The 27,514-nt window shown below is 44.1% G+C and overlaps 1 protein-coding gene across 1 annotated transcript in view; it reads left to right on the top strand.

Moving 5' to 3' along the window:
- LOC308417765 (mitochondrial disaggregase-like) overlaps window positions 1–27,514 on the top strand; it is a gene marked incomplete at its 3' end in the record, with an annotated part of 42,579 nt that overhangs the window by 2,605 nt on the left and 12,460 nt on the right. The window contains exons 2-3 of the mRNA XM_080913073.1: window positions 839–890; window positions 19,837–19,923. Coding sequence (XP_080769199.1) covers window positions 839–890; window positions 19,837–19,923 — 139 coding nt within the window. The remainder of the gene's footprint in view (window positions 1–838; window positions 891–19,836; window positions 19,924–27,514) is intronic.

Below are 27,514 nucleotides of genomic sequence, written 5' to 3'. Positions count from 1 at the left end.
GGACAACCCAGCTAGTAGGTGAGTGGAGGTACTTCAGCCTGAACAGACCTGATTTATGCACATGATGAGGCCTGGTATCTTATCTCTCTTCACATAAGCTAAGGCTCAGGGGCTTAGATGAGTTGGCCAGGTCGTAAGCCTTAGTACCAAGACTAGATCGGGGTCTAGCTTGCTACTGATACTAGTTACACCCCGTGTTTACTCATGGCTACTAAATGCAGGCTGGGTAGAAGTCAGCCTTACGGCCAACAGTATAGCTCAGAATCAGGCTAGGCACAGACCACCTGTTGTAATCTGCTGTTAATTTGTTTTTCCAAGTGGCCACAAGGTGGTGCCACCAACCAGCCCAGACTTAAGCTAGGCCTGACCCTCAGGGATCCAACAAAACAGCTTGGGTCTGGGTCTCCCTTATCTGAGCTTGCACTAAGGACTTTGGAGACTTTTCAGCTGGTATTTTATCTCTTTGACATCCTTGTGAGGCTGGCAAGGATTATTGTCTGCTGAATATCAAGGAAGGTGGTTGAGAAGGAAGGGCTGCAGCAGCCACACTGAGTAATAGAATGGCTTGGATCCCAAGTGTCCATGACTTCTGATTGAGGTTCTTTCCATTCTTAGGGAGACCCACAGACCTGAACCCTACTGCTTGGGAAGGCTGTGGGCATGACATCAACTTGCATTCCCAGAGCAGGGTTGGAGTGGATTCCAGCCTGGGAAGGGATTTGGTTATCCTTCTGTCGGCCTTTCAATTTCTGGAGGAACTTCAACCATGACTTCCTAGGCCTCCTCTTGGCCCTGAGGGTCCTGGGCTGGAGTCTGACCAGTACCCCTCTCTTTTCAGATGCAGCTCTGATGGAAGCTGCCCGGGCCAATAATGTACAGGAAGTCAAAAGGTAAGTGTCTGGACCTTGCTATCTTATACAGAAGGGCTGAGCAGTGTGGCTACCCTGCCCGTGAGGAAATTTCTCCCTGCCCTGGACTTGTTTCCTAGGAGTTCCCTGTAGCCACAGACACAGGCTTCCCTGATCCAGGCCAGACTTTAAGTATTTTAGGTTTGCAGGCAGGTCCCCAAACACCCCAGAGTATTCAGTTGCAGTGGCTTGGTGTCTGTGGAGCCTGTGAATCTTCCAGTTTGTTCTTGTTCCTCTGTGGAAATGACCATGTAGTAATGTTTGCTGCCTGGACCTGGTGTAGGTTGCCGTCCTTGGGACACTCCTAAATGTACTTTGTGCCCAAAGATCCTATGTGACTAAGAAGGCCTACACGCAGGACTGAGGCATGCTGGGCCCTGGCTGAGGCAGCCTGTGGTTCTTCAGCTTCAGTGGCTCACCGTGTGCTCTTGGGCTTCTGAGTGGAGTGAAACTTACATTTGCACTGGAGCTGACTCCTCCTGAGCAGGGAAGCATTGAGCTTGTACTATGGATGTGTGCATCTAGGATGGATGCTAAGACTGGGGCCTGGCCAGAGCATCAGTCAGGGGCTGTTGTTCAGAGGCAGTATTCATTCCTCTTGGGCCTCACCTTGGCCTTTCTGCCCTTCAGATCTAAGTGGCCACGTGCCCTCTGTTTTCTTACCTGGCTTAATTTTCTTTTTGTTTTGCCATATTGGATCTGAACAGGTCTTGCACATTGCATTTGGCAGTTTCAATCCTTGGTTTTACTTTGTTGTTGTTGTTTGTTTTTTAGGTTTCTAAAAAAGATAGATTGATTGGTTGGTTGGTTGGTTGGTTGGTTGCGACAGAGTTTCTATGTAGTCCTGCCTTTCCTGGAACTCACCGTGGCTGGTCTTGCACTTAACAGAGATTCTCCTGCCTCTGCCTCTGAGTACTGGGATTAAAGGCATGTGCCACCACAATCAGCCAATTTTATTTCAATTTATTTGTATGGGGACTCAGCCCACATGTATTTTTTTGTGCATTATGTACCTGCCGTGCTCTTACAGGTAAGAATAGGCCACTGGATCTGGAGTTACAGACTGAGGTGACATGTGGGTGCTGAAAATCAAACCCAGGTCCTTTGTAAAAGCAGCTAGTACTCTTACCCTCGGAGCATCTCCAGCCCCATTCCATTTTTTGTTTGTTTGTTTGTTTGGTTTTTTTTTTTTTTTTTTTTTTTTTTTGAGAATAGATTTTGTTATGAGAATAGACCCAGGTTAGCTTTGAACTTTTAATCTTCTTGCTCCCACCTCCTGAGTCCTGGGATTACAGGTATAGCAACCATGTCTGGTATTGTGTTCATGTTTTAGATAGGAAGTTTGGGGTCATTACCATGGACCTGGGGTGCCCTTCCCCACTCCAGATGCTTGAGCATGTAAGAAAGTGTAGAAAGGCAGCCGAAGCTCTACCAAGACTTACTGCTTTGATTCTCCTTCATTTTATCTGCAGCATTATTATTGATTCTCAGGGGTGCTTTTGAGTATTAATGTTCAAGGTTTAGTTTTTAATAAACCACTTTTGGAAGTATGGGCTGGGAGTTGTTTTGTAGCCAAATAAATATGATGGAGCAACAGTTTAATAAACATGTGATGATGCATCTTAAAAACCAAGCACAGATGTCATCTTGTTGTTATAAGAGCCATTCATAACGCCAGCTGCGTGCAGGCAGCATCTTCATGCCCCAGACACATGCCTTGCTTTCTAGAGCCTTATTACAGGGAAGTAGGGAGTAGAAACTGGCACTTACTGACCCTGGAATCACTTGATGGTAACTACCAAAGGCTGCCAGCCTGTATCTTCTCAATGTCCTCCCTCTCCCAGGCCAAAGTAGGCAACAGGTTTGCTGAGCTGAAGCTTATTTCCTCAAGACCCCTCCAAAGGATGACTTTAGATCTGAAATTTATAAGGTTTTTTTAGCTTTTGTTTTTTAAGGCAAGATTTCATGTAATCCAGGTTGGCCTGAGATGCACTACATAGCCGAGGATGCCTTTAACTTGGATCCTTCTGAATGATATGACTCCAAGTGTGCACCACCATGATCAAGTTTATGGGGTGCTGCTAGGACTTTTGTATGCTGGAAAGGCACCCTCAGTTGAGCCTCAGTATTTGGGAGGTTTTGTTGTTTTGTTTGGGAGTGGGGGTGGTTTTTGTTCTTGAGGTAGTTCTTGCTATTATGTCCAGATATAGGTCTAAAAACATGATTTTCCTGCCTTGGTCTCCCAAGTACTGAGTTTATAGGCAGGTGCTACTACATACCTGGCAAATACTCTCACTCACTTCTCTCCTTTCTGCCTCTGTTTCCCCAGGACTGGGATTATATGTATACACACCCTGTTAAATACATATACATATATTTATTTGTTTTTCAAAGCAGGGTTTCTTTGTGTGCATCCCTGACTGTCCTGGAACTCACTCTGAAGACCAGGCTGGTCTCAAACTCAGAGATCCACCTGGTTTCTGCCTCCCAAGTGCTGGGAGCAAAGGATTTTTCCACCACCACCCATGGTTTTTTTTTTTTTTTTTTTTTTTTTTGCTTTAAGATTTCTTTAAAAGTATGTCTGTGTCAAGGGGCAGAAGGTTGTACTCCTATATGTCCAGGTGCCCACAAAAGCCAGAAGAGGGTGTCAGATTCTCTAGTGCTATAGTTACAGGTAAATATGAAGGACCTGAAAAACAGTACATGCTTTTAACTCCTAAGTCATCTCTCTAGCCCTATATACATATTTTTTAAAGATTTATTATTTTTATGTACATTGGTGTTTTGCCTGAATGTATGTCTATGTGAGGATGCCAGGCCCTCCTGGAACTGGGGTTACAAATAGTTGTGAGCTGCCATGTGAGTGCTGGGAATTAAACTTGGTTCCTCTGGAAGAACAGCCAATGTCCTTAACTGTTAAGTCACTCTCCGGTTCCTAAATTTTGTAATGGCAACTAAATACCTGCCAGTGGGGTGCAGAAAGTGATTGGATTTCTACTATGTGACTCAGAATTATTGGGACTATCTCATGCCGTATCATGGGTAATATCAGTTGGAACTTTTCAAGTATGCCCCTAGTCCTTAGCTGGCCTTTCTGCCGCTCCTTATCACCTTCTGTTAGCATCTCTCTTACCCTGTGTCTTGGGGCTTTACTGCTATGAAGAGACACCATGACCACAGCAACTCTTATGAAGAAAAACATTTAATGACTTAGAGTTCAGAGATTTAATCCATTATAGTCATAGCAGGAGACACTGCTGGAGCAGGAGCTAAGAGTTCTATATCCTCATCCTTAGGCAGCAGGCAGAGAACAACTTGAGCTTCTGAGACTTCAAAGCCCATCCCCACAGTGACACATTTCCTCCACCAAGGCCACACCTTCTAGGAGGCCCACTTTCTATAGGTCATTGAAACACATGAGTCTATGGGGCCATTCCTGTTCAAACCACCACCCATAAGCAAGCAGTTTCATGCGACAGAGACCCTCCTCATCCCCCTTCTCATGCCATCCCACAGAGCTGGGTGGGACAAGCTGGGCAAGGCAGGGGGCAGGTAATGCAGGCTGAGTGCCAGGCCCAGTACTTCTGCAGGGAACGAGGAAAAAGTGAAGGTGACTTGAGATGTGGGAATACACCTGCCCTGGGTTTTGGGTGCTCTTCTATGAGCAGGAGATAGGGTTTAGGAGGCTTTGAGCAGGGGACTGAGCCAGGTAAGGCTGTTTCAGTCGATGGAGGCTGGAATAAATGGAGAAAAGCTGAAGGTAGTCTTTTGAGGGGCTCTCAGGAGGCCAGGCTGAGGAAGGCCTTCATTGGTCAGAGTGCCCTGCCCTCCTCACTGAAGCAGTTCTTAGGAAGGACCAAGTGGCTAAGTGGTGGTGCACACTTTTAATCCCAGCAGAGTCAGGCAGATCTCTTTCTAGGTTAGCCATGTCTTCATAGAAAGTTCCAGACTTGCCAGAGCTATACATAGTGAAACCTTGTCTCAAAAAATAAACAGCAACAACAGGAAAAAACAACAAAAAGTAAAGGAATGGCCTCATTTGGGCACTGCAGATGGTTGAAGGCATGAAAAGAGATGACTTGGCCTCTGACCTCAAGGAAACAGACATGTAATCCCCCAGTTGCAGGTCTCCTGACAGGCTAGTCTGGAACAGAAGTAGAGAGGCTACATCCTCCTGTAAGGAAGTAGTCTTGAATTTTGTTCTGTTGTTCTATGTATACCCTTGACTCCACTGATGCCACACACTGCTCTTTGTGTGGTCCTGTATGTGTGCTAGCTTTACTTCTGCCAGCAGGCCTGCCTGTAGCAGGACAGAATTCTAGTCTCAGTCTCCCCTCAGTTTACAGTTGTTTTACCACGTGTATGATTGGTATGGTTAGTGAATAAAGCTCCAAATACTGGTGAGTGTATTACTACACCCTTGCCATCTTGGGGCTCTGTCAGTCTGTGCCTTGCTCTCTCTTAGCTCCTGTCTTCTGTCCAGAATCCCAGGAGACTCAGGGTGGAGAAGGACTGATGCTTGGGGCTCTTTTGCTTAAGAAGAGGAGTTTTTCACCCCAGAACCTGCGCTCCCTTGGGACAGGTTGTGGACCCTCTGCCTCACCCCCGCTGCACTCACTACCCATTCACTGCTGACTGCTTCCCTTGGGCCAGTCTTCGAGGCTCAGTGGAAATGCTGCCTCCTATGAGCCTTTTGTCGAGTCTCCTGTCCCTTCCTACTCTATCCGTTCCTGTGGTGTGGGAGAGTCTGAGGATCTTCTGAAAGAGATCAGTTTGAAGGTCAGTTTGGAGAAATAGGGTTAAATGTCAAGAATGCAGTCAGTAGCTCAGGAAAACTAGTGACCCCTTTTGTGTCAAGCACAGTTCAGTGCTTACAGACTGAGAGTCCCCAGCCCTGGATTGTGGTCCTAGTGATGGGAACTGTTTATTGCTTTGTGAGGATCTGGCTAATTGTATGTGGGGTGGCTACTTGGCCAAAAAGACAAGCCAGGATCTACCATTTGCCACTCATTATTCTTTTTACAATTTATTAATTCTGTGTCCTTGTGTTTGGATGTGCTGGTGCTGTAGCATATACGTGGAAGACGTCCAGTTTAAGGCCAGCCTATATATACTCTGTACTACTCAGTGAGTCAGAGGTCAGCAAGACTATCTTCATACAAAAAAATAAACACACAGAACACTAAAACAACAAACGAAGTTTGTGAGTCATTGGATTGTGTGCCTCCCTGAGGACAAGGGCAGGTAGAGTCTGAAGTCCCTCTCTTACTGTTCCCAAATACAATGTGACTTGAATACAACAGAAGCAGGTGGTCCAGAGCCCATTCCAGTGTCCCACTGCTGCACAGGAAGGCTGGGTTCTTCTCCCTTTTCTTCCCCTTTCCTGTGCAACAGCCATTTTCTTCTTTTGCCTTGAAGTATTTAAACTTTGCAGGCCCACCAGCTTACATTCAAGCTTGGCAGCCGTGAGAGCAGGTTACTCCCCTTCTTAGCCCAGCCTGGCTTCTGCACTGACCCACTGGGGACTCAGGGCAGGACTGGGAGACCTCCACTGTAGATCACATTTCCTTCAGATCACACTGCTGATAGACAGCATCCTGCCTGTTCTTTTCCCTTCACTGGACTGAGAACTGGGCCGCTGCTACCCAACTTGATCCTTTCTCAGTCCAAATAGGCTCAGATGTAGAGAGCCTGGTGGCAAAAGCATTGAACTTCTAATGGCTGGGTACCCTTTCTTTGTCCAGATCATGTGTCCATTTGACAAACATTTACTGAGTATTTGCCATTTGCTGGGTTCTTTGCTTGGCACAGGAGACTTGAGCAGTCATGACTGTCCTTTGATGGAGAAGATGTGGAACTAAAAGTGGTTGTTATTCATTTGTAATCTCAGAACTGTAAAGGCAGGGGGTTGGCGAATTTGAGGCCAACCTGGGCTATCATGGTGTGACCCAGTATTGGGAGGGAGAAAGAAGCTAGACTCTAGAGAGCAAGGATGGGGCCTATGCTGGGTAGCTATAAGGAAGGACCGTCCACACTGGGTCTGTAGCTGTTTAAAGCCAGTGTGTGTATAAAAGGAAAAAATGTTAACAGATGTGTAGATCGTTGTTTTAAGAAAGATTAGCTGCTTAGTAGAAAACATGTCAGTCAACTGCTATAGCAGTTTAGGAAGACAGGCTGAAACACAGCTATATATAACTTGTATATACAGTCACTGGTAGAACACTTTCGAGTTTTGGTAAAGCTGGGTCCAATCCCTGCTTCCAAAAAGAAGAGAAGAGCAAAGCAAAGCAACCGAAGAGTGAACAGATGGTGTGTGTGGGGTGGGGGATTGGGCTAAGATGTTAATAACACAGGTGAGGGCAGTTAGCTGGACTAGTAGTACTCATGCCTGATTCAGAATCTGATACATAGTAAATTCGACAGTTAAATGCTGAGTGAATGGGATGCCTGTGTTTCCTTCAGAAAGGAAATGTTAGTGAGTTTCTATTTTGTGGCTGAAGCTCCCATACAGATGCTGTTACCATGCACTGAAATGAGGGTTTGGAGGAACTGAGACAGAAAAAAAGATTGAAGTCTGTTTTGTTTTGTTTAAGACAGAGTCTTATTATGTAGCCCTGGCTGTCCTGGAACTCCCTACTCACAGAGACTTACCTGCCTCTGCCTCCCAAAGTGCCGGAATTAAAGGCATGTGCTTAAAGGTTTATTTTATGAATTTTAGTTATGGGTAAGTGTTTGTATGAATGGTGGAAGCCAGAGTGTTGGATCCCCTGGAGCTGGAGTACAGACAATTGTGAATCACCTAATGTTGGTTCTGGGAACTGAACTCAAGAGCAGCAAATGGATTGAATTCATCTTTCCCACCCGGGAGGTCTGTTTTAAACATGCTTGCTGGATTTAGCCAGATGTACACATACCTGTACATTCCTACACTTGGGAGAAGAGGCAGGCAGATCTCTGAGTTCAAGGCCATCCTGATTTATATAGCACTCCAGGCCAGCCAAAGCTATATATACAATGAGATTTTGTTTCTAATCAGTAAGCATGCTAGATTTATCAGTTATCTGGAAATTCTTTTGACGTACTGTTTTGGTTTCAGGTTTGATGATTTTAGAAAATAAAGGATTAAACTGGTCTATTAGATGGCTTTGGGAGGAGGAATGCACAGTTCAGGAAAGAAAAACAGGTTGGGCTTTGTTGAGGGGTAAACACATCTATTCTAACTTTGCACTGATGGCTTGGTTTGGCTCTTGTCCCCTGATGCCCCAGCTTGAGGCACTTGCTGTCTGTGTGCCGGGATCAAGGTGTCCCAAATGTGTTTAGCTACAGCATAGGTGAATGTTGTACGAATTGATCTGGGGATTTTATCTAATTAACAGAAGACCTGCCTGGTAAACGCATTTGGCTGTCTCTGGGCCTTAGAGAGACTGGCTGTTTATCGATCATGGTATCGTTTTGGCTGGATGGGAAGATATTAATGATGCCACCAGAGCAACCAAAACATCCAGCTCTCTTAATCAGGAAATATGTAAATGTCTTTGTGGCTTGCAGTGGAGTGAGACACAACCCTTATCTCAGACCAGCAGAGGTCAAAGCCTGAGCAGCATCACTTTCTGTAATTTGGTACTTTGTGCTTCCTGAGGAGTCCAGGTTTTTGAATGTCACCTTCACAGGTGCCCTGAATGCTGGGACTTTGAAGGGCAACATAATGTTACAGAAAGAATGTAAGTGTTCCATTAGAAGGCTTAGGTATGCTTTTGTCATAGTTACTAACCAGCTTTGTGACATTAAGATGTCACAACCTTTCCAGCAACATCAGCCCACTTCACAAAAAATAATGACAAAGAAGTTCAGGCTGCGTAAGTAAATCTCTCAAAGCAACCCATTTAGAAAGTAACCCTCCTCCTTATCCACCAGTGAGGCTAGAAGCCAAAGAGAGGCTGGCCTGGGTTCCCATTTCCTCTTAGGAAGCTGGCCAAAGGGACAACCATTTCAGCCAGCTTTGCTGGGAATCCATAGGTTCCTAAGATAAACTACCCCAAGGCTTTGCAGTATTCTCTGTAGTTTTACCTGTCTAGATCTTGCCCCTGCCTCATTGTCCACTCTTCTCCAGAAAGCTCACCCTGGCTGATAACAGCAGCTGTTGTTCATTGCCTGTGAATGCTGTGACAGACAGACAGTAAATACTGTGTGCCTTACTACTGTGGTACAGAATAGACTGTTACGTACTTTTCCAGATAAGAAACTCAGTGCTTAGACAGACTTGGTTCCTTCTGGTGACCTCACAGCCAGTGTATACTTGTGCTTACATGGAGGCCCACATTTATCCATAGCCTGTGCTTTTTTTCCCCAGCAGCTCATACTGAATGTTCATCTCTTTCTTACCAAGTGATAGTGGATCTTAAAGGCTGAGGGACTCACCTCCTTTTTTTCTCCAGTTGCTTTGTTTCTCTTCACCTGACTGTGAACCCTAACTGAGTATGCTAGATGGTACCTGCTTCTCCTGCAAGTTGCATGTGGCTGTCCAAGCACTCCAAAGGAGCAGAGATAGAGTCTGGCCTGTTGATTGATTTGTTGATTAAAGTACTGTTTATTCTCAAAGACTCCCCAGTAGGAGAGCCCAGCCCTGGGCAGCAGCTGGGCCAGCTAACTTGGTCTCCAGTAGTTTCCATTCATGTGGATGGGAGACCCTCTCAGCCTGCATAAGAATCCCTTCTGAGGCTGGGCTGAAACTTCCATCTCAATGGCCTTTTGTTTGGGCTTAGCACCCTGGCCTCCTGAGAAGGCTGTGTGTTTGACCGGCCTTCACAGATGGACAGTGAGCAGGGGCCGGTCTTAAAGTACAATTGGGAGGCCCTGGAATTCCCATGGACTCGGGACTTGGAATACAACAGGCAGGGCACAATCTCCTAATACTGAGGCTGAAGCTGTTGAGTGCTTAGTCACAATCCTTGGCATAGTCAGGGTTTTAGGCAGTTTTACTGGACCCCTAAGTTTCAGGTGCTCTCTGTTCCTGAAGCAGAAGTAGGTTTTGATTATACAAGCATTGACTCAAACACCTAGTCTTTCTCCCTCTCCTTTTAATATAAGTATCAGAAAATTCACCCTTTTAACTGTAAAAATCTGTGGCTTTAAATGCATTCATAAGATAGTGCAATTAATGTCTAACTCTAGAATGTTTCATGACCCTACCCTACTGCCACCCCCACCACTCTCCCCTCCCCCTCATTAGGAGTCATTTCCATCCTTCCACCCTAAGCCCCTGGCAACCTATAGTCCTTTCCTGTCTGTGGATTTGCCCATTCTGGACACTTGATGAGAATGAGATCACAGTTGACTTTTGTATCTGATTTCTTCAGCTTAGCTTAACTTTCCAAGATTCATATGTGTTGTAGCATATTGTCAATACGTCGTGCCTTTTAAAAGCCGAACATTCCATACAGTAAAACAAATTTTGATTAATCCATCCGTCAGTTGACAGACATGTCTTCACAGTGTGAAAATGATCAACAGTTATATTATGAACAAGGCTAACTTGCCCTTTAAAGTTTTTCCAACTGCATTAATCTCTTTTTTTTTCTTTGGATAATCTTTCCCAAAGTAACTATTTCCATGATGAAATGGGTGGAGTTCCCATAACACTTGACCTGCTAGTCCTTCAATGAGGTCCCAACTATTTCCTCCAGGACGACTCACTGGGCTCCCTTCTTTGTTCAGATCTTTAAATGATGAGATAGTGCTACTAGGAGATAAATATCATGAGTCCATGTCCCTTTGCTCAAGTCCAGCTCCCTAAGTTACCATATCCTGGCCATTTTATGATGAAAAGGCCATGAACTTCTGTTGTTCTCTCTGAAATCCAGTGTGGCATTACTCTTATGGGACAAGGCAGTCACACCCTTGGTAGAGATGGCGTGCTTCTGTTAATATGGCCAGAGCCTACATTAGCTTTCTTGCTTCTGTCTCATTGATTCCTCCAGTCTACTAAGCTTTGATCAAGCTAAGGATCGGGACTGCTTGCACTTTGTAAACATTTGACTGTATCTGTTAGCTTAGCTTGGTTAGGTGTGTGAAATCAGTGGTTGTGGGGAGACTGCTATGGAGGTTAAGGTGTTCTTATGCTGAGACTAGAAGAGTCTCTCCCTCTCCCTCTCGCTCATTTTCTAGGGAGAAGCCTCTAACAGAACAAACATGTAGATCACCTGCTCCCTGGAGGCTTTTCCTTTCTCACTTTCTGTCAGCTATAGTCCTATCAGAGAGCTAGGGTGGGCTGCCCAGTGCTGAGGGAAGCATGGAGTGAGTAGGGCTACAGTTCTAGGCAGCCATCTCCTGCCGTGGGATCTGAAGTCACTGTGAGATGGACTTTCTTGTATAATTCGTAGGATGAGATAGGATTATAAATGCCAAGTGCTTAAAGGCACAGCAGTCAGCCACTGAGAGATGAGACATTGAACTCCATATTTGAGTCCATTATTTGGGCCTTTAATCCTAGCTGCTAGGACACTGAGGCAGGAGAATCACAAGTTCAAGGCCTGTCTGAATTATAGGGCGAGTTTATAGGTAGCTTGGGCAACTTTTTGAAAGTTAAAAAGCGTTGGGAGGGTTGAATGGTGGTGGCATATACCTTTAATTCTAGCATTCAGGAGGCAGGGGCAGGAGGCAGGCAGATCTTGGTGAGTTTGAGGTCACCCTTGTCTGGAGAGCAAATTTCAAGAAAGCCAGAGCTACACAGATAAACCCTGTCTCAAAAGTTAAAGAATAAATAAATAAATAAATTTAAAAAGGAGGGGAAGGATGTTGGGAGGTGGCTGGAGCAGAGATGGCTAACAGTTGAATGCTACTACTTTGTAAAGAACCTGAATCTGGCTCCCAGCACTTGCATCAGGCACTGAACATCCTGTATGCTCACTCAAACTCAGAGAAGTGTGTGCTCACATGCACACACACATACATGAGAAAGAAGGAAGGAAGGGAAGAAGGAAGGAAGGAAGGGAGAAGGGAAAAAAGGTAAGCCATGCTAATGCTATATAGCTCAGTGGTAGAGAGAGTTAAATGTCCAGGACTGAAACAAGTTAATTGAAGAGCTTGCCAGATATGAAGAGCCAGCATGTTATTATTGCTTTCCTGTACAGACATCTCAGAGGACCCATGATAATGCATTATTGGTGGTGGAGGGGCCTGTTCCATTATGCTCTCCAAACTCAAACTGAGCGCTCACTGTGTGGACAAGGTCTGTAACTGGTCCATTGCATCCCTCAGTCCCCAGTACAGAGGATGGACGGCTTTTGAGACTGTTCTGTATTTTGTCCCCTGCAGGTGGGGGCAGGTATTCTGGTTAGCTTTACCAAGTCTGTTCCTCACTGGAAATCTCATGTGAACCTTCATGTGGCTTGGCAGTAGTTGTGTGGTTGTCAGTGAGTTTGAAGAGTTGGATCCACTGCTGCTACTTACTAATAGTGACAAGCTTCCTGGCAAGCACCCAGCTGCCCTCTGCTGCAGCCCAGAGTCCTGCTTTGGGGCCAGTAGGTGGCGCCCATAGCCCTTTCCCATACCTCAGCTGCCTGGACCAAGCAGTCACTGCTGACAGGCTGTATGTGCCCTGGGCCTAGGCGCCCACAGGACAGTGTCCTGGGTCGCTCCTGCTCCTCGCCTTTACTTGTTGTATGTTCATGTTTCATCCAGTCTCAGCCAGTCACAGCTCCCTGGGGATACAGAGGTGTTTGCTTTAGGGAATCCCAGGAGACTATTAGAGAAATCCATACTTCTACCTATCCCTTCTAACAGAAAAATTCTGCATTCATAAAGTCATTCCTGTTGCCTTATTGCCGTGACCGTGACCATCGCTCACATGGCACTGGCCTCCAGGGTTCTTCTTGTATTTTAGCTGTTTGCCAAGTGTGTGTTTGTGCAGTGGCGAGGTCTGGATCAGGACCCACTCAGTCCTGCAATCACCAGTTCTCAGGAGGAGCTCACGCAATGATGAGCAGAGGACGTGGTACTCAAAGCTGAAAGGGAGACACAGAAACTGGCCTTACAGTGCAAAACATGCCAATAGCATGAAGGTCACAGAAAGGTTGAAGAACTATTCTAGATGAATTGAAGACACATAGTGTTTGATCTTTATATTGATTCTGTCTTACATCTGGATCACAGTGCTAGAATGCTGTGAAAACTATTAAGATACCTGGAGACATTTGAACATAGACAGAATATGAGGTAAAATGCTCATCCTGTGGTATCAGTGGGTGCCAGGATCCTCCGTGGGTCCCGACCTGCAAATGCTCAAGCCTTTCATATATTTATCATAGTATTTCCATAAAGCCTACATATATGTTCTTGTATACTTAAATCATCTCTAGATTGTCATACTCTGTATGACAACAAAAATATCTGTATATGTTCAATATAGATGCAGGGTGTTTTTAGTTTCTAAATTTCTATTTTTGATCTGCACTTGGTTGAATCTTTGCCATGTTGAGGCTTTGTCCATTAAGGCTGGTGGTTCTGTAGAAGTCTGTCCTTGTACTAGGAATTGCAAAGTATTTGGAGATAAGGGGATAATTCTCTGAAATTATGTCTGAAATTCTCACATGGGCAAGTAAAATGTATTAGAAATAGGAACCAAATAAGTCAAAGTTTAAAGTAGGTACATGTCAAGGACCTCTGGAGGGTTTTTGTGTTATTTTTGTAGCTAGTTTCTAAGTTTAACAATTTAAAAATAGCAATCTGCACATTAATACATAGCAGGTGTTTGTAAAGAATAGAACAAAGGATAGCCACCCAGCACTGGGCTTCAGTTAGACCAGCGAGAGTCGTTTAGGTTGCAGATCAAGTCCTTCACCATTTGCCTTTGAACATTTGAACAGAGAGCTTAGTAGCAGCTACCATTGGACTGTTGATTCTGCAGGGCAGTCATTATGTTCCAACTGAAACTAACTGTAGTAGGAAAGGCTCAGGGATGACGTGTGCAGATTCGCTTACCTGAGTTGTAGGTGCTATGTATGCATATACCAGTTTCTGTTCTCTCATGGTTCATTTGTTTCCTGAGACTTCCAGGTGTAAGAGTGGAAAAAAGGCACCTGGAGGGCTTCCTTGAGGAGGGGGCCTGAACTGAGCCTAAGAGGCTGGTGCTCAATTTGAATAGGCAGTGCAAAAGAGGCCAAAGGGGCCCTGTGCCTGTGCAGTCAGAAACAATGTAGGCCCTTACCTTGAAATCTGTAGGCCCAGACTGGGGTCTAAGAACAAACAGCTTTTGCTGTCCTCCCCCTACCCCCCTGTCCCTGGCTAGCTGGGAGATAAGGCACAGATGGAGGCTGCCTGGGGATTCTAGCCCTAGGCGCCTTGTCTCTGCTCAGACAGAGGGCCTGGTGCTGTTATTACTGTAAACAGGGCCTCTGGGCGGCTCCAACCAGGGTCCTGTTGCCCAGATAGTGATCATGATTGGGTCTGCATGGCTCAGTGCTTCCAGGCGTCTGATGCAGGTGGGACAGGGCTCCCCACTCTTCAGCCCCTCCCTGGTTGCAGCTGAGGGCCAGTTCCTGCAAAGGATCCGGAAATCAGTTGGAACAATGCATGATTGAAGTTCACTGGCCGCTTTGTATTGATTGGTCATAAAAAAAGGAAGAAAAGTGAAGTGGTATCTTCTTTCTCCCCCCCCCCAGAAGAGCTAGTTAGTCTGAATGACTTAAATGTGCATCTGCCTGCCTAGGACTTCTTCCCTTTTCAAGCACCCAAGCCCAAGGACCTGTCTTTTTGGATGTCTTACTGTGTCAGGTCTGCTGGGAATCTGTTTCTCGGTTTTCATTTTGGTGCTACTTGTATATTTTTTATAATTTAGGCTTATTTATCCTTATTATGTGATTGTTTTGCCTGTGTGTATATATGTGCACCGTGTGTGTGTGTGTGTGTGTGTGTGTGTGTGTGTGTGTGTGTGTGTGTGTGTGTTTGGAGTTCAGAAGAAGACATTGAATCCCCTAGAACTGGAGTTAACAGGTGGTTGGGAGTCACTGCACAGACTCTGGAAACCAAACCCAGGTCCTCTGCAAGGGTAACTCATGCTCTTAACAGCTGAGCCATTTCTCCAGCTCCAGATGCTACACATATTTAAAATGATAAAGTTTTAGAAGTAGTAGGGACTGTGGAGAAAAATAAGGCCCACAGAGGTAGATTTATCCTGAGCAATACATTAGGTACCTGACAGCTATAATTAGAACCCATGACCATCAGCCCTCAGGCCATGTGCCCACTCCTGAATTTGAGATGCCTCGAACATATTTATACACAGGAGCCTAAGTACTTTGAGAAAGTTGCTTCAGGTTTCCCAGCTCAAGACAAAGAAGTATTGGTGGCAGATTGGTGTTTGCAGGTGCTACAGAGACTCAGCCCTGAGCACAACCATGTGCCAACTGCCAGGGTAGGAACAGGATGAGAGGTGGGACAGATGGAAACAGGTCATTTCTGGAGGATACGGGTGACTGAGAAAGTTAGACAAAACAGCCACATGTTAACTGTTTTAATACAGATTAGCACTGGGGACTGGGAAGGAAACCAACCATTTTAGGGAAATCTTAGAGGATGAGATTTGAAAATGGTTAAGAAAAAAATGAGCACTGTTGTGAAAACAACAGTAGAACTAGCATTTGCAAGGAAATGTTCAAAGCAGAGAGTGAAGTGGACCTGCTGCCCCTCTGCTCCTACCAGAAGAGACATCTCTCCTCTTGGCCTCTGGCCTGCTAGCCTCTCACATCCCTGGTTACTAGAGACTTTTTTTCCTTCTTTGCTCTTAGGCTCTGCTACTGACTGTCGTCCCTCACCTGGGGATTTTAGGCAGTTTATTTTTTGTTTGTTTGTTTGTTTGTTTGATTGATTGCTTTCGAGGCAGGGTTTCACTGTGTAACCCTGGCTGTTCCAGAACTAACTCTGAGACCAGGCTGGCCATGAACTCAGAGATCACCCGCCTCTGCCTCTCAAGTGCTGGGATTAAAGACATGAACCACTACTGCCCAGTGGCAGTTTATTTTCTATCCACAGATACATTTGGATAATTGCTATATTTTTTATGCCATCCTGAGTTACTCAGGTGTAGTGGCAAGGGACCCTTACCCACTGAGCCATTTCCCCTGCCCTCTCCTCCCATCACTAGTGTAAAATGGCCAATGATGCTAATGGCACAAGCACCGCTGTCTTCACAGTGCTTTAGTATATACCAAGTATCTAGCCATCTTGACTTACTTGACTCATCTTAATACCCCTATGTGCTATGCAGTAAGACTGGGGGAGGGGCGGTTCTGGAAGACAAGGTTCTTTACATAGCTCTGGTTGACCTTGATTCATGGTGATCCTCCTGCCCCAGCCTTCTGAGTGCTGGCATGCACCACCATACCTAAGTCCTGTCCTTTCACTAACAGAAACAGAGAGCAGGAGCTGTTGTAGAATTGAACAGAGAAAAGCCAAGTCATACATTTATCCATGGGCCATCCCTCAGTAAGTGGCTGGCAGCAGATGTGTTTGAACCGAGATCTTTTTTGCCTTGTATACCCTGGGAGTTGCGCAACAGCTGGGATCCAACTCTAGCTGTCTGCTGTGTTCTCCTGTCTGCTACCTTCCTGGGCCATCCCCAGTCAGTATCACCCACCCACTGCCAAGCAGGAGAGTTAGTTCATTAGAGAGAGCTGGCCACAAGTCTGAGTCCAGGAGAGCCTGCTGTGCCCACCCCCTCTCCCCAGCGCAACACAGGCTGCTCTGCCCTGACTGGCAGCCTGCATTAAGCATTCTACCCATCATCTCAGGGATGATGGAATCCTAACCTTTTCGGAGACACCGTGCTCTGTCACAAGCATTGCTCTTTTTAAAAGAGATTAATTCACTTGCCGCATTTTGTCCATTGGTGAAAATCACCAGGGGGAGCAAGGGTGGCTTTCTCTGGCCTCAGAGGCCCTTTCAACCACTCTCTCAGCAGGCAGTCACCGCCCCACCCCACACCCAGCTGGCTTCCGACTTTGAAATGAGTGCCTGCTGGGCATTCTCTTGACAAAAAGCTACAAAATGAAATAGAGAGATCTGGTTTGTGAAGTCCTAACTTTGGGGGATGCTCTGCACTGAAGGAAAGCAGAGAAGACACAGTGCCCTCCGTATCCCTGACTCAGCACTACAAGTGGATAAATTGTGATTTGCTGTGGTGCTGATTAGCTCTGGTTCTTCCTCAGTTTACCATATACATCACTCTTTACAGAGAGCCCCACAGATATAGTGTGTCTCTCAATCCTGACAACCACCTTGCATGAGGAATTAGCATACTCTCCTTCACAGCAAGTGACTGCAGAGCCTGGATCCTTGCTCTCTTCCATTGCACCCTGAACTCATGAGGCTGCAAAGAGAGCTGGTCAGGAGCTGGTCTTGAGAGCTGGTCTCCCTAAAGAACACTATGGTTCTCCTTCTCCTGTGACTGACCCCAGGTTTCAGAGCTCCTCCCTGGTGTGTGTGTGTGTGTGTGTGTGTGTGTGTGTGTGTGTGTGTGTAGATAGGTGGCAGAGAGTACAGTCCTCACTGACCTCATTGAAGCTCAGTGAGGGGCTGTGACTGCTTAGGATGTTAGGATAGTAAGTGCAGAGCTTTGTGATAGACTAAATACAGTACTTCTGACTTCTGTTATTGTTTGAGATAAGGTTTTATTGTATATTTCAGGCTGGCCTTGAACTTGCAGCAATTCTAGTGTCTCAGCCTCCCAATGAAAGGTATGTTCTACAATGCTGAACTGGCCTGACATTGTTTTACAAAAATGATAGCAAGTCAAAAGGAGCTCCCTCCCACATCCCATCCCTGCACCATGCACCCTTTGCCAAGAGTTGTTTTTTTTCTTAAAACTAACCAAAAACAAACACTTTGCAGAAAAGACAATAACATATATGTAAATAGTTTAATGTAAATAGTTAAATAGATCAAAATTGTTAATTATCACAAATTAAAAACAGCAGTATATTCTTTGGACTCCTCAGATCTGTGATCCCAGCATCTAGGGTGCTAATGCAGGAGGTTCATGAATCAGGGTTGCTTTGTAGGTTCAGGGCTGATATAGGCAACATAGTAAACTTTGTTTCAAAACAAAAATAAAAAGCCTTATATTGCCAAGTGTTCCAAGAGAAGACATGCACAGAGCCCCCTGTCCTGCTGGTATAAAGGTCAACAGAAGATTATCCTAAGGATACTGACCCTGTTGTTCATACCACATGCATGCATGCCCTGTGACCCACACAAGTTCCAGGAAACATGGAGAGGATGTCCTTTGAGCATTGTTTTTGGTGGCTAGTTGGGTATCTCTGGGAGAGGGTAGGGAAAAATATGATGAATTATTCTGGTCCCCTGTTCCCATTGTTTCCCTTTCATGGCCTTGGATGTTAAAGAAGGTAAGAACCCTGTGGGGAAAAAATCTGTTTTTGCACAAACTGTGTGGTATCATAAAATTATTTGGCTCTGAAGTAGAGTAGTAGATGAAGTTCTGGTTCTTTCTGTGATTCTGAAGGAAGCTTTGGTCCAGATAGGATAGAATATTAGGACAAGATGGAGAAAATTCCTTGCCTTTTCCTCATATGGGACATCTGCCTAGTGAATGGACCATGTTTTGAGAGTGTGTATGCATGCATGTTTAGACTAGGTCTTGCTACATTCCAGGCTGGCCTGGAATTCACTGTGTGGTCCAATTAACCTTGAACTTATGGTGCTCATCCTTCCTGGTCCTGAGGATTATAGGATGGAGCCACCATGTCTGGCTGAATTGAATTCTTGACTTTGTCTTCTATTTCTGGCACCATGGTCTTTGATATCCTGTTGTACTGAGTTCTCCTTTTAGAGCAAACCCCATGTCTTCTTGCCCACATATAGAATCTAGCACAGGACCATGCCATTGGCTGGCTGACATCCGTTTCTGTTTTTTCTTTTGTGTTATAGGAAGAGAGGTACTATCTGGAGGTAGGCTGATAAGATGAGGTGAGGAGAGTCCATCTGTAGAATCCTTATCAACCTGCTGTGTGACCCCTTTACAAGTCATTTTCCCTTGTTAAACCTGTTTTCTTCTCTGTTAAAAGAGATTACTATCTGTTCCTTAAGCTTATGAAGAGTAATCAGGAACTTGAGGTTCCAAGACTCCATGTTCTACGAGGTACTAAGTAAGATATGACTTTGTTCAAACTGTCTTTGTCGGCCTTGTGTTAGATGGACCAGGACCCACGATTCAGATTTACAGTGATATGCTTTAGACCTTGGATTTGTTGGTTTGCTTGACAGTAACTGAACTCCTATGTACTAAGCACCTGGAATGTAGGTCCCAATACTTTTGCATGGGCTCTAGTGGGAACCTAACTTGCATTCCTAAAGTTCTTTCCCATTTTCTTGGGGTTGAAGGATTCATATTTTCTAAACAGCCAGATAACAAGATACAGTTGAACAATGCACCTTTTGTAAATAGGGAACTATCTAGACAAGACTAGGCCTGTCTGGTCTTTTAAAGGAAAGGGTGTGGGCACCAGGTTTATATCACATGGCCTGAGGGTGGAACTTTAGACTCCAAAGGAACTGAGAGGTTCTTGGACCAGGGAAGAAGGAATGGCATAGTATCACTACTAAAATATAGACCGCAAAGCCCTTTTCAGATGGCTTGGGAGGGTGACAGTAGGGATCTGGGAAGGAGAAGGGCAAGGGAAGCCTCAGTGAGGAGAGTAATCCGAGGCTATGATTGGGGGTTAGTTCGCAAAGGTCTCTCTGTTTCCTGACTTGGCCAGCCTCCATAGTTGTGTATATCTGTTGAGGTAGGTCCTCACTATGTTGTCCAGCCTGGCCTTGCTCTTACTATATACCCTGTATTTTTTCTAATGCGTTCTACAATGTATTCCTGTCCATTGTAAACCACATACTGAAAATATTTTCTGTTTCGTGTCAGGCTGTTATCAGAGGGTGCAGATGTCAACGCAAGGCATAAACTTGGCTGGACAGCACTGATGGTGGCAGCCATCAGCCACAATGAGAGGTAAGAGTCTCCTATCCAGAGCCATCCAAGGTGCTGGGCCTGCATAGTGGATGTAGAGAGCCACATGTGGTTTCAGATCCCAGCAGTATTGTTCACTAGCTTTGTGACCTTAGGCAAGTCATTGGTATTATAGTAGCCACGTGTTTAAGAGCAGATTATAAATGGTTACATGTGTATGTGTGAGTTTTTATCATCTTGAGAAGCCTTCGGTTACTGCTCTCAATTGAGGGCTCTAGTGGCTTTTTAATTGAAGGGTCTGGAGACTTCATCCCTCCTTCCTATGGAAGCTGTGATGTTTTTCCACCTGCTATTTTTTTTCATTCAAGGTTGTAGCTATTGTGTAAAGGACTGGAGAGAGAGCTCTGTCACTAAAGTGCACGAGGACCTGAATTTGGATCCCTAGCACCATGTCCGAGCCAAGTGCATCTGTAATTCCAGCACTGAGAGGATTGTGCGAACAGAGACAAGTGAATCCCAGAGACTCTTGTCTCTGTGTAAAAAATAAGGTGAATTAGGCTGGGCATGGTGACACAGTTCTTTAATCCCAGCAATCAGGAGGTAGAGGCTGGTAGATCTCTTGAGTTTACAGTTAAGTTAGCCTGGTCTACATAGCTAGTTCTAGGCCAACCAAGGCTATATAAGAGACCTTGTCTCAAAACTTTAGTAAATAAATAAGTCATTGGACCTAACATTTGCCTCTAGTACTGCCCTTCCCCCAGGGTTGAGCACATGCACAGGCACATAGAACACATACCAGAAGTAGCATACTTGTAACTACTTGTAACTTTCAGAGCCACTCGTTACTCTCATTTTGCAGTTGAGAAAACTGAAGCACAGAGAGAAAGGAAAAGATTTATTTAAAGTCAGGTAGACAGCTTAACCCAGCATGCATGGCGTGCGTTCTGTTCTCTATGTCAGTACTCCCGCTTAGTGTTTCAGCCCAGGCTGTTTTGTTCTCTGCCCCAGGGTCTCTAGAAGTCTGATGGAACAAAGTATATATTCACTCTAGTTGTAATTGTATGATAGAAATTGTATAGCAACAAAAAAATGTTTTTAGACTTTTTCACGTAGTACTGGGAATCGAACTTAGGGCTTCAGGCATGCAAAGCAAGCACTTTACCAGTGAGACATGCCAGCTTTTATAGGGATGCTGTCAGAGGAGTATTGGACCTTTAGTAGCAGCTACTCAGATTGATAGTTGGAACCAATTTTAATTCTCCCCTCAGGCAGGTCTTTAAAGCTCTTACCTGCTAGTGCTGGCCACTTTGGAAGAATTTGAAATGTGGAGAAAAGCCACCAAACTGGGATTTTAAGGAGGCAATCTGCTTCTGATCACCTGAACATGTAGCTCTTCTTGAGATAGGTCATTCTTTCTTTGCTTTTATCATGAATTTGGTCCCAATCACTCTGTTTCCTTATATGTCATCTTCAGCTCCAAGCCTTTATCTTTTAAAGGTAGTAGATGCATGCTGATGATGTACCACAGTGGAAGTGCTTGCCTGCCATGCTTGAGGCCCTGGATTCTATCTGTAGCATTATAAAACAAAAGGACAAAGAGGAAACTATGTATACTTTGCTTTGGAGAGAATCCATTTGTGATTCTGAGCCTTCGTTGAATTTCAAGACTCCAGGGGTACCTGTTTCTCTCCATGAGAAATTATTTTCCCAAACATTAAGTAAATATGTATTCTTTGGCCTTATGTTAGTCTTTGAAGAATCAGACCTTAAAATAATGTGGGAGAGGCATGCAAGTAAAAAAGCAAGGGGAATAAAAGGTGTCTCAAAGAAATGAGAGAAGAGGGGTGAACAGGAGAGGAGAGAGAATGAGAATAGGTCAGTCAGTGATTTGGTGCAGAGTGTGAGGCAGAGGAGTGAAGGCTCTAGAAGCAGAATGAGTTTCTTATGAGTCAAGTAAGAATCATGTCTGCTACAGGTTATAAATGGGGAGTGGTTTCTCTCTGGTGTACACAGCACACACATCACCATATGTGTTGTTTCCCACCGCTGATTCTCCACCCTCCTCCCCACTGGCTTCTCCAACTTGCATGTTTTTCCACATGTGGGCAAGAGCCAGTGGTGAAGAAGCAAATGGTGTTTCTTTTGTGTGTGGTATTTGCAAAATTGAGACTAGATAGAACACTCTCAGTTAGCGACCAGCTTGGAGCTATGCTTTTGGGTCAGTGCTGTCTGAGCTCAGCGCCTGTTGCTGTAACTTGTTCTGTCCTTACCCAGGGGTCTTAGCAAATCAGTGATGCCTATGAGAGGTCGGCTTCCTTGGTTCCAAGACTGTTACTAGTTAGCTTTGTTTTGTTTCATGTTTTATCTTTTTAAATATTTTCATACAATATATATGATGTTTGTTTCACATTGGGCATAATCCTGAATTCTCCCTTTCTGTTGTTTTGTTTTTCAACTGATGCTGGAATTTGAACCTAGGTCTTCATTGGAAGTAAAGGTTGAAATAGGTCTCATGTAGCTCAGGCTAACTCTGAACTCCTGATCCTCCTGCCTTAGTCTCGTGAGTGCTGGGATTTAAGTGTGTGCCACTGTGCCCAGCCTAATTACTAGCATTTTATTTTTAAAGGTGGTATGTGAGAAGGTTATATACAAGGTTAATAGTCACATGTATGTAGTATGCTCATTGATTTGTGTACTTATGGAGACTAGAAGTCAATGGTGGGCATCTTTCTATATCGTTCTTCATTGTATTTTTTGAGATGCAGTCCCTCACTGAACTTGCTGCTGTGATTGACTAGCTATCAACCACAGCCCCTGGATCCACCTGGCTCTGCTTACCTCTAGCACTGGAGTTATTTACACAGTGCCATACACAGCTTTTACATGGGTGCTGAGATTCACACTCAGGCCTTATGTTAGTCCAGCAAGTACTTTACCCTTTGAGCTTAAAAAACTGCTGGGTTTTTAAGCATCCATTCTACATCCTCCTCTTCCTTCCATTATCCAAATGGGACACTTGTCTGGTTGGGTTTATTTATTAATATTACAAAAGTTTGGGGTCCCTACTTTTTGTTAGGTACTTAAAATAGCATCAGTGATAGACAGATCTCTGGCCATATAGAATTCTTTGGAAGGAAGATATGAATGGAAAGTAGAGAGGACCTGCCCCTTCATTCAAGGCTGACAGCAGAGGGCTTCTGCTCCTTTTAGATGTTTGCAGCCTGTGGACCAATAACACAGTTCACCCTCAGGCATCAGCTTAATGTGTTAAGTCCATAGGGATCTAGAACATAATCGCCTCAGATCTTTGAGGAGCTTAACTCCTCACCAGTTGAGATTTTTGAATATATTTTTTATTTAGTTTTGCATAGGAAATGCAGTGTTGTCACTGTAAATTTTATAAGTATGCACAGAAGCTTAATTTAAGATTTACTCCTTTTTTTATAAAAAGGATTCGAAGTGACTTTAAATTAAATACATATATATTCACTCAAATATATATATTTATATTTATCAGAGACTTAAAATGGATTGAGATCAAAGCAATGTTTTTAAAAGATAATTGTATATGGATATTGAACCAGAGGTTTTCTTTTCCAAAAGTAGGTTGTTTGTGTAAAAATATTGATAATGTAGTAGTCTCCTGAATTTCTTCTATTTTGAGATTAGTCCTTGAGTCACACTTAAGTGACTTAATTTTATGTTGAAGGAGGATGGTGTACTGATTGTAAATTAGGTAACTAATGAAGCCAAATAATAATTGGGAATTTGTTTTTCTGGAGGGAAACTTTGTTCTGAAGTTCTTTTTATTATTTTATACATCTGGGAATTAATTGTGAGTGCTGACATGCTGGGCCTTATGGAGATTCAGAGAGGTAGATCACAAACTTTGTTCTAAAAATCATTGAGAGAGTAGGAAAACGGTTTGGCCTGTAAAGTCTGGCTGTATAAGAAGACCCACATAAAAAGCTGGGCAGGACAATGTGCCCACTTGGCTTTAATCCTAGCCCTGGTAAGGCAAAAATAGGCAGGTCCCAGGGCCTTGGCCGGCCTGCCCTACCAAGCTCAGTGGGTTCAATGAGTGATCCTGTTTCAAAAAATAAGGTCAAGAGCACTGAAGAAGACATCCAACATCAGCCTCTAGTTTCCATACATATGTGCCCACACACACATACACACACATACACACAGTTTGACTGCTGATATCGAGGACTTGAGTAATATAATGGCCATTCTCCTCAGTAGTCAAAGACTTACTAACACTCTACCAGGACCATTCTCTCTCAGCCCTAGTAGAGCTTGGACAGAATTTTAACAGTAGCAGTAACTGGTTTCTGAGCCCTTGATGACCCTGAGTCTGGGTGCCCCATTCTGTGTTGCACTCTGACCCAACCAAACTAAAGGCTAAGCCACACAGTCCTGGGATGATCACTTCGGCTTCGAATAGCCTTCACCAACTAGTCCAAATATATGGAGCTTTCAGTGAAATTCAATTAGTCTTTCTTTGAAAAGGAAAAGAAATCCAATTTTACTAAACACGGACAGACGGTGGACAGCACTTTGATGTTACAACCTCTCAGTGATGCTTTACTTAGTCACAAGTTCATAAGCAAGAAGGCTTAATTACTTGGGAAAACACAGGATTAAAGTTAGACACAATGTCTGAGTATCCGCTGTTGAGCGACTTGATTCGAACCCATGCACCCAGTTCGTGTGTGGTGGAGACTTTGATGTGTGGGATGACAAGCTGAAAGTCATGACCCGCTTGGAGAAGCTCCTTCAGATGGCAGTTGCAGGATATGGAGGCGGAGAGGCAGGGTCTGCCAGGCCTTGTTTGTGCAACTTTGATGTCCAAGAAGCCACAGGCTCCACTATTTGCTCTTTCACTGAAGGATGGATTGGGAGCCTCCTACCTTTCCCAGTGGACAATGGCCACCAATGGAGTGTGACGACTGTTGACCATTCCAGAAGCCTGGCGAACCAGAACAGGGCTTTGGAAGTACAGGGTGGGCGGGTGTGCGAGGTGTGTGGATGTCAAAAGCTGTTTTTAGGACAGTTGTTTCTCCAGATGTAGCTTTCCTTAAAGCCCTGGGCTAGTTGGGAGCAAGCAATGGAAATAAAAATAGTCTATTAGCAGACACCAAGTACAGATTGTTCTTAATGTCCAGGAGGCCAAGGGTACTTGCAAATTGAAAGTTTAAATCTTTTTATTTCTTTCATCAGAGTATATGTGCAGAGAGAAGTAGTATGGGAGAAAAGACAATTTAAATCATTTTAGTTTTTAATTTCTCAAAAAAACAAGTTGTGAAAACATATCTAGTAAGGGAGTAGTATTAGAATATTAAAAAAACTTTTATCAATCAATGAAAAGACAAGCAACTTAATTCCTTTTTAAAGTGGGCAAAAGACTTGAGATATTTAACTTAAATAAGAGATAGGTGGAAAATGTGCACATGAAAGACACAACCTTAGTCATTGGGAAATGGAAATTAAAATTATAATGGTATGTACTAAATCCTGGCAAAGTTGCAAAAAGAATTGCTACACATTGCTTATAGGACTGTATAATGATACAGCTGCATCCAAAAGCACTTGGGCAGCTTTTTACAAAAGGAAGGCAGATGTTTGCCTTGTCGCCCAGAAGTGCCAACTCCTAGAGAAATATGACCTCAGTGAAAATCCCTGTAGCTGCTTTGTTTGTAGAACAACTAAGACCTGGCAATCACTCCCGTCCATCAAACAGCAAATGGACAAATCGTGCTACATCCATACAATCAATACTCCACAGTTTGGGGTCCAAAGCAGGGGAGCTGGAGAGATGGCTTAGTGTGTAAGAGCACATACTGCTTTTACAGAGGACTGAGTTTATTCAGCTCCCACCACCAACATCAGGCAGCTCACAAACATCTCTCACACCAGCCCCAGGTGATTGAATACCCTCTTCTGGACTCCATACGCATCTGCACCTCCCCATAGCATAATTCAAACTATTTCTGCTTTTTGAGATAGGGTCTTACCGTATAGTTCCATCCAGCTTCAAGCTCACAGAGATGTTTCTTTGCTTCCTTTAAAGGTTTGTGTCACCATACTTCTAGCAATAAATTTAACCTCCTCCTCTTTTTTTTTTTTTTATGAAAACAAGGGGATTAGGGAAATGGTTCTGCCATGCTTGTGCAAGCTTGAGGAACTGAGTTCTAATCCCACGTACCCACATTTAAAAACACAAACGCTGGTTATGAGTACATATCCATTTAAAACTCAGTATGGAAGGATTGGAGACAGGCACATTCCTGGAACTTGCTAGCCAGCCAACCTAACTGAAATGCTACCAGGTACTAGGAGAGACCTTCACACAAGGGAATAAAGCAGAGTGCAGCAGAGGATGACAGCTGACACCCAAGCCCTCCTCTCATCTCTGCATACACAGCCACAAGTATCTCCACCCGCACACACTAAGAGGGAGAACAGAGCTACTCAATATGCAACGAAAAGGGTGTCTTCAAAAGCCTTATTCTAAAGTAAAGCCAACACCAAAAGCCACCTACTGTAAAATTACATTTATGTCATATTCTGGAAAAGGTAGTGTTCTAGGAACAATAATCAGATGAGTTGTTGGGTTCGTGAGTACAAAGGGCCATAGGACATTTTAAGATGGTGCAAATATTCTGCGTCTGAATGATTGTGCCGCTTATCTATGCAGTTATCAAATTGCATTAAATCATACATCTTGAAAAGTTGTCCTCAGCTACAAAGTGAGGTCAAGACCGATTTGGTTATGTCTCCGTTGAGACCCTGACTCAAAAAAAAAAAAAAAAAAAAAATTACAAGTTTTTAACAGGGTGCATGTAAGAATAAATGGTACGTCAAAGGATAAATGATACTTTAAGAAGCTTGACTTAGAAAAGCAATGTTAAAAGCTGTCATTCCAGGGTTAGATGTGGTGGTTCACATCTGCAATCACAGCATTTGAAAGGCTGAGACAGGAGGATTCCCACAGAGTTGGAATTCAGTCTGGGCTATATAATGACTTTCAGGCCAGCCTGGCCTAGAGTGAAACCTGTTCTTAAAAAAAATCAAAATAAATAGCCTGGACATACCTGTAATCCTAGCACTCAGGCAGAGGCAAGATCACACAGGAAGTTCTAGGCCCTCTGGGGCTATCGATTAAGGTCTTGTCTCAGAAAACAAACAAACAAGTTAAATAGCTAGATAGATATATAAGTAAGTAAATAAAAAAAATGTTACCTCTCTCTAATACTCATTATTAGCTGTGACCAGTGATGTACTTAGAATTCATGTTTGTGGTGTCAGAGTTCTGTCATATGGTTAGAGTGTTTTTAATTCTTTCTGTTGGTGATATCCAGCAATAAAGTACTATGTTCTCATGGTTAGTAGAGAATGGAGGTCAGAGACTCATGAAGTATTGCTACTAATGAACCATGAGAGTCACCTTTGGCACAGCACACATTGGGTTTGCTGTAAACTCACAATGCATATTTATGACTCTTCATTCCAGTGAGGGTTGTTGTCTTTTCCCCACCTTTGTTGGGCTCCTTACCCCTAGGCTGGCTGGTCAGTGAAACCCCTAAATAGTGACGTTGTTTCTAGGATCCTGAAAAAGACCAGTAGTGTA

This window comes from Micromys minutus (assembly GCF_963924665.1).
Source record: "Micromys minutus genome assembly, chromosome: 2".
In the NCBI taxonomy this organism is placed as follows: domain Eukaryota; kingdom Metazoa; phylum Chordata; class Mammalia; order Rodentia; family Muridae; genus Micromys; species Micromys minutus.
The sequence above is the reverse complement of the archived record's forward strand: the minus strand, read 5'-3'. Positions and strand labels throughout refer to the sequence as shown.